Below are 12,583 nucleotides of genomic sequence, written 5' to 3' on the forward strand. Positions count from 1 at the left end.
GACGGAGCACCGTTAGGAATTAGCATCTGAGCCAAGGGCCGTGGACAGCAGCTAACGGGGGGAATGATCAGAAAGAAATATTTCCGCCAGAAAACATCTTCCCCCTCCTCTCTCTCGCTCTCCAACATGTATGAGAAGCTTGGAGAGGGGCATCACTTTATAAAGGTCACCTTTATCCTGATAACAAACAGGAGTTGATCCTGTCACTGTTTGCTGAAGACAAGTTGTTTAAAGAGAAGTGAACTGCCCTGCCATTTTTAAGAAACATGAGCAAGTTATACTCAGCTAATTATGAATCTCAGTGTCAAACGTGAAATTTTACCTTCCATTTTTTGGGGGGTCGGGGGCGAGGGACAGCTTGTGTCAAGGGGGGTGGTCCTGGGACGGCCAGACGCCAAGCCACGACGAGGGCGAGGCTTCGAGAAGGGCTGGGCTCCCCTTCACAGCTGGCGCCCTCCCACCCCTGCTCTCGGGAGGGGATCTTAGATGGCGCATTAGTGTAAACTTTTAAAAAGGGACTATTTTCTCTTCCTCTTTGCTCATGTGTCTGCTCCTTCCAATGTTTAGGTCCTGTAACTGTGGAATATGCCACTGTCGCCACTGTTTGCCTGGGCCACGTGCTAAACCCTCCGAGGACGGCGCGAGGCCTCTGGAGGTGCCCACGCGGCCCAGCGCCCTGGAGGCCAGAGCGGGAGAGGAGGCCGTGGGACACGGGACTTGCTTTCTGGGGTTGGGAGCTGCCCGCCGGCAGGCTGCTGGACAGAAGAGGACATCCTTCTCTTTCAATGCTATAATTTTATTTCAAAGAAAAAAAATAGAACAAAAAACTTTTGCATTTGGGGGAGGGAAGTGTTTTTACACTTTTGGAAAAGGATGAAGAGCAATCAAATCAAGAAGTGAGTTACTAGAACACACACTTGCATTCCACATTTGCAGCGAACCCACAACTAAACACAGATGATGCTGGGCAGGGCTGGGGCTGCAGGGGCGCGGCTTTCTGGTATTAATGTTAATGTCAGCTCCTTTCCACGGACATAAGTCACAAATAAATCTCGCAAAAATGGTATCAATATGAAGAAACATTTGTTATAAAAGCAATATATTGGTATGAACACTATTTTCCAGAGTGCACATTTCATATATAGACTTTATTGTATGAAACGAAGTCAGAATTAGAAGCACTGGGTTGTCTTAACCAACGTGTATTTTAATCCAATAGAAACGTCAAGGCTTTTCTCAGCGGTAGGCTTGAGAGGGTGTCTTTGAAGCAGAGTGCAACCAGAGCTAGGGACACCCCCACCGCGTCTGGGGACAGGAAACTGATGTGAGACATGAACTGGCAGGTCTTCCTTTGGTCTGGGGATACTGTGATCCTGTGATCTCAGAAAATGAACAAGGGTGGACTGCTCAAGACCGTCAAGACTTGTAGCTGCAATTTTTAACCAAATATTGAATAAAATGTTAAAATGGCTACATGCTGGGCTGCACGAATGGGCATGTCTCAGGCCACAAGATACACTGTTCTGACTTCTCCACCGCCAGGCACAATCCTTTGATAACCCAAATGGGAAAACATTTGCTGGGGGTGGGTGGGTGGGTTTGGGGGTCGGAAACAGAAACAATGTGGCTTCTCCTCGGCACAGGGATGGATGGAGGGAAAAGACCAGTCACAAAAGAACTAAACAGGAAACAGGTGCAGCTGGCACAGGGCTCAGGCCCAGCGGCACCGCCTGGCCTTCCTGGTGGCTGGGACTTGGGGGAGGGGGCTGCTGGCGGAGGTGCCCTCCACCCCCTGGACATGGGACCGGTGCACAGTCCGTGTGGACCTGATCCCTCTGGGGGCCGCACCACTGCCCTGAGGCCTCTGCACCAGCCAACCCAGGAAGGCCGGGCCCACGCCAACCCTGGCTGCCCACGTCCACACGTGTCCACCCTGTGCCAGGTGTGAAGGTCTGCGCTCAGGCTTCCCGGAGCTCATTACTCTCTCTTTGGCTCTGAATGACAGTGGCAGCTGGGGAGCCCTCCTGGGTGTAGATGACCATGCTCGTCAACTGTTCCGTGCCGTTCGGGACCATGGCCTCGGCACCGAGAGCAGCCCCGGCCTGCAGAAGCTCCTGAGAGTCAGCCGCCTCGATGACGGTGTGCGAATAGAGGCCCGCGTCGTCCTGCACGCCCGGGGGCAGCTCGGTCACGATGTAGTGAGTGGCGCCTTCGGGAAAGCCACCCGCCGACTCCTGCACCATGGCCTGGACCAGCTCCTCGGTGACGATGATCTGCGAGATCTCCCCGTCAGGCTCGGCCAGCCCCACGTGCTGCCCGTGCGCCTCGGCCTCCCGCATGATGATCTGGGAGCCCTCCCGGGCCAGCATGTGCACGGTGCCCTCCTCATTCACGATCACCTGCGTCACGCCCTCCTTCATGAGCTGCCCGGCCGCTGCCGGGTCGCACACAGCAAACTGCAGCACGCCCTGGACCACCTTCTTGAAGGCCAGCTGCGCTCGCTCCTGTGGGGCGCCCGAGGGCCCCAGCGCCCGGGGCAGCGCCCCCATGGCCTCTGCCACCGCGGCCTCCCGGGGGTCAGGGAACACGTGGGGCTCGGGGGCCCCGGGCTGTGCGGCGGTGGCAGCCGGCACCTCCTGACCCGGCAGCCGGCCCAGCGCATCCTCGGGGCTGGGCCTGCCCTTGTCATCGGGCCCTGCCCGGCCATCTGCGCCCCCCAGCTCAGTGACCGCGCACAGCAGGGCGTCTAGGGCCGAGGCCGCATCGGGCGGAGGGACGCCAGCCTCGGCGAGGTCCAGGAGCTCCTGCTTGGTCACCTGTTGGATCACGGTGCCGCCTGGGCTCAGGGGCTCATCCCCAGCGTGGCTGTCCACTGGGCCCCCCACGACCACCACCTGCTCGGGCAGAACCGGCCCGGGGGCCACGCCGCCCACATGGGCACTGCTCTGAGCCGCGGTGATGACCTGCCCATCTTCCGTGATGTGTACCACCCGGGCCACCTGGCCAGCCAGCGCCAGTGTCTGCAGTGTGGCAGCGGCCGTCTCCTCCACCGAGGCGTCCAGGGCGAACTCCCCGTCATAGCCCTGGATGATGATGACCTGCTGGACCTGCTCGGGTGCCGCCGCCTGCCGCCTGCCGCTCCTCAGGGGCCTCTCCTTGACGGGGGACGCCTCTGCCAGTGTGGCCGCCGTGAACGGGCTGTCCGTCTCCACGAACGTGGCTCCTTGGCCCTTCAAACGGCATTCATAGGACTTGGACACGATGCCTATGGGAGACAGGGACCAGTTAGAGCCCAGAAAACGACCTTCAGGCTTACAAGCAAGACAACTCTTCGTAGAAGCTCTAAACCCTCAGCAGAAGCACTATGGGAGCCACACTCTGCGGTGGCCGATTACGGGGACTTAGGGCTCAGCCACCGGCTCAGGGGCACACAGGTGATAGTGAACTGGCCGTTCCCGTCCTCCCAGTTTGAGGGTCCCGCGACCACTCCCAGCAGCCAGCGGGAAGGAGTCACTGTCGTTTCCAACACGACATTCAGTCACTGGTGGGAAGGGAAGATCAGAGGACAGTAGCAGGATCTTCCTGTAAGTTTATGAACAGGTGTGAGGAGGACACAGGACGAGCGCATGCTCACCCATCTCCCCTGCACCATCTGAGACACAGGCAAATGCTCACGTAATAACTTGATGGGGAGAAGTATTACTGAAAACTGTAATCTTTATTTCCATCAAAAGAGACGGACTCTTTAAACACAGTTCCTATTTTCGTCTTTAAATCCCTGATTTTCTATCAGTGTTCTTACTATTGCCTCTTCCCCCCAAAGGAAGAGAATGACCTATCACTGATCTGCAGGAGTATCCGTGTCTCAGTGGCCACCATAGTCTTGATATATCCCGTGTTACTCTCTTTAATGTAATGTAGGTCATTTTTAACAAAGCACATTTTATCCTTAGCAAAGGAAAGACAATGATAAGATTATGTATTGTTCGATCTCTTAAAAACAAAATGAGTTTGCTTACTGTGTTGGGGGACCTCACAGACCCCAGACAAGGCCCGCCTCCAGCGGGTTCGGAATCTCAAGCAGGAGCCATACAAGCTGTCAAATCATATTTGCCAAGAGGACACACCAGGCTCACACCCATACCGTGGGCAATGGTCCTAGATTCAGAATCTCACTAAGATCTAACAGTGCAAGCTCCTGGCCCATTCCACCTACACTGCCATGAAGCTTTGCTGTTCTGTGCCTGCACATTCAACACTCAGAGGTCAGGGGAAGGCCGACCACAGCATCCCCTTCATGCGAGAGGCAGAGGGAGTGAAGGGTCTCCCTGTGGCAGCTGCCGGTGTGTGCATGGAAGTAACTGGAATGAAGCTCACCACAAGCAAGTTCATGGGATCGGTTTTTTGCCACCATGTTCTTCGGGCCTCTGAGGCTCTGGCTCCCAGTGAGGAAAGAAAGGGTACAGGTAATCCATCTTCTTAAACACCTATGAGGACTAGTTGACATTGTCCTTCCTCAGACGCCTCTCTATGGTGTGACTCTTAGGAAGTTGATGGGATCACTGACTCCTGGGTCAGGAGAAGATGCATGGCGTCAAGTAGGACGAGCTCCAGTAGCAGCACCTCCTGCTCCCTTTGGCTCCTGCAGGGATTATGGAACACCCTGACTGGCGGGGGGGCGGCGCTGATTGGAGGGGCCAGGCCTGGCCAGGCTCTCACCAGCCAGGCAGAAGCTGGCCATCACATTGTAAAGGACAACTGAATTGGCTCGGGGGACAGTCCAAAGCGGCAATGATTCCAGCTCAATGACTTGCCTCACTGCAGTGTAGCTCCGTTGGTCTCGTTTACCCTCCAAGGAAAGAGGACACCAAGCTGGGAGCATGAAAGCTTGCTCCTTCTCATGGCTCAGTGAGCAAGCAGCTCCTGAAGGCCTGCCACACGGTGCTAGGGGCTGGGGGTCACAGGGCATCGGTGGGTTTCCATACTGGGGACTCCTACCTCCAGGTGCTCTGAAGACTTTCCAAAGGTTCTATGAGCCTATGCGAGTTTCTGGGGATCAACCCAGTGCATGTAACCTGTTCTGCCCAGGGATGTGCCTGCTGGGATGCCCCTTCCTCCCTCCTCCTGTCTTCCCTACCCCTTCCCCTGTTTTGTGAGAGAAAAGCTCACCCTGGGGAAGGTGAAAGCACCAGAGGAGGTTAACCTCACAGGTCCTCAGGAGAAGGGCCAAATCCTGTTCTATCCTTCGGCCTCATCTCCCAGTTTAGCTTCTGAATTTGTAATCTCCCTAAAATCTCTCTCTTCAAAGACGTTGGCAGCAGCAGGCCAGGTGAGGCCAGGCCGTTCCATAGAGCCCCCCCTGTCCACACCTCTGTGCACACCCATGTTTACAACTGCTCAGTGCCGTGTACCGGGACCTGGGGGCTCAGGGCCCAACATACTTGGACCTGCTTGTGCCTGCAACTGCTCCCTGACCCTCCGCTTCTCTCTCCGGGATGGAATCGGTCCACCTGCCTTTGTCACCCTGAGCTTGATCCCGTCTGCCTCTGCATGTTGTCATCATCACACCCTGCGCTTGATGTGCTCGGTTCCATCTATTCTCTTAACTCCAAGGTCATTTTCTCTAATTTAGAGTTTGGGGGGAGGGGGGGCAGTGGGAGAAATTAAGAAATACAGACACAGAAATAAAGAAGGCAGCCTTCAGATCAGCCCCAATTAACCACAGAAGAGGATCCTGCCTCGATGTCAGAAGCAGGTGAAAGGACGGCAGGTGGGAGCCCCACCAGGTCTCAGGGGCTCTGACGGCCTCCGAGAGCAAGCCTACGAGCTGCAGGCCCTTCCTCAGTCTGCAATTGGACGCAAAGTCCTCTCAGGGGTAGAATTATCCTCTGAATCCCTTGCAGCACTGATAATGATGCTATTCTGAACTACTTGCTGGATTTATTTGAATCCAGAGGTGGGTTAAGCCACTTCCAGACCATTAAAGTGAACTACAAGGGTAAACACTACTGTCACGGCGGCATGTGATGAAGCCTGACACTGCCAACATCTTCGCCGCAGTTCGGCGCGAGCCCCGCTACTCCATCACAGTTCATAAATGCGAGTGCAGGTCCATCTTTTGATTCAGCAATTTAATAACTTCGAGTGCTGTCAGTACTGCTTTGAAAAATAGCACCTATAAAATGTAACAGCCTCAATCAGATTGAAAAAGATTCACCCACTGAAGATTCCTCCATTTCGCCCATAATGAATTAATGTGGAGCTATGCAGAAGTTCAAGTGTCATTTAAACTAATGTGAATCTCTACTGTAACTTTGCATTCTAACTGGGCTATGACCAAGAATTTACTGGGCACATCAACTTCAATTTCTGAGCTCTTTCTAGTAAATATGAACCGTAAAGCTCACCAATGCAAATGGCCAAATGGATTCAGTATTTGGAAAACAGGAACTTTGTACAGGCTTATCCTTACCTGCTTAGTCACCATTATGAGGCCCAAAGTACACAAATCTTTAATGGAGCACGGCCGCCCAACATAATATTTGCACTGTGCTTTGTATCTTTCAAAGACAACATCGGGTTCCGGTGTGGTAATAGTAGCTAATCAAACCGTGCATCTGATTCAGCCTTTTTGGACCTGTTTATAAGAGGACCATAAATTGCTCTGTGCAGAAGGGGCAAATAGGTTAAAATGCAGCCTCCTGCCTGTTTCTGAAAAATCCCAACTTACTGCCTGTTTGCCTTCGGGAATACAGAGATATTATAGGCCCTTCTCATAGCTAAACGCATGGAAAGTCTACAACTTGGTTGAAATGAGAAGGGCTTTTCAGGGAGTGGAGGGTTTGTTTTCTGGGAAATGATTCCGAATTAAGCTCCCTTCCCCAGGAGGTCATTAGGAGATCCAGTCTCTTCTTGAGGAGAGCATCTTTGGAGTTGAAAACCACGAACTGTCGTGCAGCGGTGGAGGGGTTAAGATGTCGAGACTCATACCCCCCCAAACCGTGCCAAACCGTGCTGATGGCTCTGTTTGGCTGTCTGGGGGCTTCTGGGAAGCTGCAAATAGGGTTTAGCACCTGACTGCTTCCTTTCTGTGTGTGTGTTATTCTTTTGTTACTGTCATTGCTCTTTCTCACAGAATAAATACCTTATGCTTTTGTTAAGCTTACATTTAATTAAAATGTACAGAATTTGTGCAGTAAACTCGAATGAAACAAATAAAACAAGGGCCCCCTCTCTTGAAGGCATACGTTGTGAATGAAAAATGTCATTACAGACTAAAAAATTTTGCAGTAAACAGGGCCTACAGAGAGAAGTTTCCCCTGTAATGACATCCATAAAATACACAAATGGCACTTTTAGTACCATCCTGAATATGGCATTTTCTGTGCTCTACACACAATCTAAATGGTTTGATCATAGAGCATAATACTCCATTGGGTTTATAGAACAATCAATGTTCCATAAAATGATGTATTTATCCAATAGTAGTCTCAGCAGTTACTGGCGTATGACATTGCAGGACACAGGCCTGGACTCCACGGCGGCGCCCATGCTGGCTGTAAAACTTATCTAACGCCACTTCAACAACTTCATCTCATCTGCGTCAAGTAATTTGTTGAAGCCTCAGTGTGGCTTAAAAAAAAAAAAAAAAAAAAAAAACTTGTAATAAAAATTCATAGAATTTTCAGGAGAATGAAAGCCGATGACAATGGAAAGGTCACATTGTGTCTCCAGGAAAGGGGTCAAAGGTTGCCGGCAGTTCTAAAACTGAAAGTAGATTTCATGCATCGCGTAGCAGATAAAGACAGCATTAAAAAGGCTTGTGTGGGGCTGGATGCCTCGTGCGTGGGGAAGCTTGTGCTGACATTCGCGTGGCGATCAGCCGCATTTATTTTAAATCTTGAAGCTTCTCCTGAAAGTGTACTACATGCTTATACAGTGTCTGGTTAGGTCAGATTCTGTGTTTTATCTATATTGTTATTTCTTTTTCTTTTTTTCTTTTTTTTTTTAAAGATCTAATGGACTATGTTAAAGGGGTCAGGAATCGGGGAGCACTCCACCCAGCCGACAAAGAGGCACTCCTGCTACGTGTGCTTGAGATCTGGTGTTCTGGAAGGGCCCTGAGCCTGAAAATGCGAGGCTGGCTCATTGTCATTGTTAAAGCACCTCAAATATGACGCGATTAAAAAAAGTAATACTTTTCATATAAAAATTTGGGGCACACATGACACTGTGATTCTTAAGCCACATATAATTTTTCTTGACTTCAATTTTAAGATGTAATTTTAACAAGAACGTTAAGAAATCATACTTAATGTCTATTAAAATGAAACAATATTAACAGATTATGCTAATAAATTAGAACCATATTTTAATGTCACAAAAGCTTATAAGTTTTTCAAGTGAGAGCAGAAAAAATGACAAATTAAAATTCAATGCAATATAACCTTGTAGAAATTTCGAGGCAGGGGATAAATTATTCCTACAATAGCACAGCCAGTCAAAGCAATATCAATAATTGCTCTATGGTATAGTCATTCTTTGGACAATAATAATTACAGGTCTTGCTGCAGGATGCCCCTAAGAGAGCGCCCACTGAAACCTGGTTTGGAAGAAGTGAGGGCTTTCTGTGTGAACACAGCACAAATTAGGGAGAGCTTCCTGGGCCAAATGCTCTGTACCACCTGACATCCCTGAAGGAAAACTCTATTCCAGGGATTTAAGAAAGAATCCAACCCGGTTAAGAACTGTATCAGGTGAGAGCAACCTCTCTGTCCTATGACCTCATTCCAAAATGACAATTTTGCCACCCAAAAAATTTTTTTTTTCTTTTTTTGAGAGAACAGAGGATGGTCAATACCTTATGACTATTATTTTCAAGGGTTAGAAATGTGTTCTGGTCAGTGTGAATAAAATTCACACACAGATCAGAAATATTTAGGTAACTGGAGATACAGAATTAAAATGATTTCTAGTCTCAGGTGCTGGTTAACAATGGTAGCTGTACTGGTGAGATTTATTTCAGAGCACAGACCTGTCTGGTCATTCTGCTATGAACTAGCCTAAGGATTGTATTTACAGTGCAACATAATAATTACAAGGCATTTTGGTAAACATCTGCTTTGTACCAAAAAAAAAAAAAGTGTAAAGAGAGATGTTACAGAGTTACAGTAATAGCTGTCACCCTGTCCTCAATTTCCTGAAGGCCACTGTTGTATAAGAAGAGAGGAAGAAAATGTTTTCCTATGAAAAATTAACTGAAGTCTGCATCATTTCTGACAGACCCTTCTGCATAAGTTTAAATATACAATTTTATAAAATACACTGTGCAATTTTTACCGAAGGAATACTTATAGTATTAGGACACAGATTTAGATGACAAAAGTTTTAGTCCTTTTTTCTCAATTATCATTAGTACTACATTTATGATTGGTAGTGATCAAAGATAATCGGATATGACCCCTGAAAGAAATTCTAAGATATTCAGAAAAAACTAAGAATAAATTTTATCTCAAGTTAGAAATACATGACTGGCCAGGTTTCTAGCTTTACCATGAACAGTCTCCATGGGCCTAGATATTTCCACGGGCACTGAAGAGTGACAAAGAATAAAAGACAATATTTTACCTTTAAAGTCACAAACCCTAAGAAATTTTGTATTATATCAGACTCCTAGGTATATATCATCATTTCCATGCATGAAGATCTAATGGGAGCCATGCACACAAATCTTAGGCAAGAAGATAAGAGCGATGCTTTAAGGTTATCCTGACAGGCTTTTTGGGAGGAATGTCAAGGGGAGGGTGTGGTTAACCGTTTCCTGGCTGAGGTAGAGGCCGGCAGGCATTGCTGACAGATGACCGGCGACTGCCACAGAACTTTGGAAACTGGACTCCTGTGACAGAGATGGTGTCATCATGCTTCACAAGGGTGATAAGATGGGGTTTTAAAGTTAAATGGTAAAGTGCTCTGATCTTGTCCTTTACCCACGAAGAACGCTTCTTAAAAATCGCCAGTTGATTTGCTAGAAGAAAGTGCTCAAATGTCTTAAGTTGCATCAGGAGCAAAGTGAGGGGGAGGCCCCAGCCCTCACCCCACTCTCTGCACCAGGTCTGTCTGTCCCAGTCTCGGTGGGTACCAATGAATGCATCCGAGGAGCCCAGAGCCTTGACTGGAGCCGTGGAAGGCCAGGCTTGCAGCTTTGGAAGCTTCCTTCGAAGCCCCCGGTGAGCAGCAGCCCGGGGCCTGCTGTGAGGCCGCCTCCTCTGTTCCATTCAAACTAGCACTGACATTCTTTCTCGCATTACGGAATCAAGAAATTAGGGGGCCTGACGATCTTTTCCTACTGTCCTCTGACAGGCGTATAAAACTCCCAGTATAGATAACACAATATTAGGAGACAAGGCCTATTTTTCAAAAGTTGTGCACATCACACACATTTTAAAAGGTAAAATTATGCAAATAAGGAGCCAGCCAATGTTGTTAGTGGGGCGTTCCTCTTGCAAGGCCGGCTTATGGGGCTAACAAGGCAGATTAAACTTGTCTCCTTTTGTTTTTTTGGGCAAACCCTATAAAAAAGATTGCACTCATTTTCATAGGCACGTTCAGATTTCCCGTACATTACAGTATCGTCACATCTTTCCCGAGGAAATGAGAGGAAACAGACATTTGTCTTCATTGCAGACATTTCTGTATGAAGGTAAAAAGCAAAGCGCTCCTCAGTAACAGCACCAAGGCACCATTAAAATCAAATTTACAGTAAACAGAACCTGCAGCTGGGGCAAAACGCTCACTGTTAGTATTTTAATTATCAGCAAAGCTTTTGGAGGCCTAACATCTGCTCATAGCCGAATGACAGCAGCTGCTTGTGTACACTTCAAACAATGCGAATATCTTCTCCACATATTAAAATGAATCATCTGTTCTGGGCACATCACTGCTATTTTCCTATGAAGCTGGCTTGTGTGGGTGAGGGGACCCTGAACTTCATGTGGTGGCCAGACAAGGATGGCCTCACAAGGATGAGGTCCAAAGACAGCAAACACGTGAGTCTGGGACGTGAAGACATTCATATGGTGTTAGAGGTCACGGTCACCTGGGTGTAGCCACAAGTGCCGAGGATGCTCCAGCACTGTGTTCACAGCGACATCCAGGACGAGCAGAGTAAACCGAGGCAACTCACAACAGTCCGGTGCATCCTGTAAAAGTCGGAGTGAGCAGTGGTCGTGTGTGGATCTGCACAGCCTGACCGACTCAGGTGGAGCCCCTGTGGGGCTGGCCACGGTCTCAGGCTAGCCTGGCTCCTGCCTTCTCTGCATGCGAGGACAAAGTGGCGGGGGCAGCAGGGCTGGGGGTGGGGGTACAGATGCTGCCATGGTTAAGGCAGGAAAGTGAAAACTTCTTTTCTTTTTAACCAGTGGCTACTACGATCTTTGTTTTGAACATCTTCCTAAATACCTCCTTTGTTAAACTTGCAGGACATCTATATGCCTGGGTAGTAAAGTTTAAAACTGATTAAGAAGATACCAAACAAAAGACACATGATGAGGCCTGCACCCCTGCTTTCAAATGGCCAGAATAAAAACAAACTTGCAAATTAAAATGTGGAGTAAAATGCAGCACATGAATGAAACCTGAGGTGTAGGAGATGGAGGCACATACCTTCCACGCACCTGCTGGATCTGAGGGGCAGGGGAGTGCGAGGGGAATCCTTTCAGGACATGACAAATCTGAGGGGTGCCTTCTACGGCCAGAACGGGCAGGACACGTGGCTGCTAGGTCTGTGTGTCTGTGTGTCACATCTAAGGGGCGACACACACCCCGTGGGAAGTGCTGGAGTGGACGTCCGTGGCACCTGCCGGTGAGAGGGTGCGGCAGGGGATCAAGCTGTGCCCAGCATGGTGCATGACTACATAGGTCACATGGGGGTGCAAACTTGAAAGTAGTCTCTCTAATGTCACCATCGGGTTGCTAAATGTGTAAGGGCTGAGAGGTTCTGGGCTGGGCAGGCTCATATGCAGGCCAGGGTGTGAGGGGCCATCTGCAGCCATGCGTGGGGGTCACAGGATGACCGGGAGGGGGCCCGAGGGCCAGGTCCTCCCACGGGGTCAGGTCATGGGCACGTGCCATGCAGGGATGCCTGACAATGCTCCGTATGGGGAACGGTGACTTGAGTGGCCTATAAATCCAAACATCCCATGTGATGAAAACCCAGGAACCCCGGCAAGAAACACGGTGCCACTGAGCGAGCCACACCCTGTGTTCCTAGGGATACATGGTCTTTTGACCCCTGGAAATAACCTCCAGCAAAGCTTAGGGAAGAGCTTAGAATGTGTGTGGGTGGGTCACTGTTTGCCCAGATCACAGAAAACCAGGCCCTGGGCCCCGTGGGGCTTCAGGGGACGCAGAAGCAGTAGAGCGGGAGCCCCACTTCCTTTGGTTGCTGTCTGTGCACCAACAGATGCCTCATCTTGATACTCAAGGAGGCAGCTGACCAAGAATGAACACACAACCCCTGTACCATGAACGGCACCAGATAATTTAATCGTGTTCACTGCACAATAGGCTGAAAGCTACTTTCTGA

At 49.5% G+C, this 12,583-nt stretch overlaps 1 protein-coding gene across 1 annotated transcript in view; it reads right to left on the reverse strand.

The window, feature by feature from the left end:
* Positions 1–775: 775 nt before the first annotated feature.
* Positions 776–12,583, reverse strand: part of ZNF407 (zinc finger protein 407) — a 439,772-nt gene continuing 427,964 nt past the window's right edge. The window contains 1 exon segment of the mRNA XM_049111754.1: positions 776–3,265. Coding sequence (XP_048967711.1) covers positions 1,959–3,265 — 1,307 coding nt within the window. The 3' untranslated portion in view covers positions 776–1,958.

This window comes from Canis lupus, chromosome 1 (assembly GCF_003254725.2).
Source record: "Canis lupus dingo isolate Sandy chromosome 1, ASM325472v2, whole genome shotgun sequence".
In the NCBI taxonomy this organism is placed as follows: domain Eukaryota; kingdom Metazoa; phylum Chordata; class Mammalia; order Carnivora; family Canidae; genus Canis; species Canis lupus.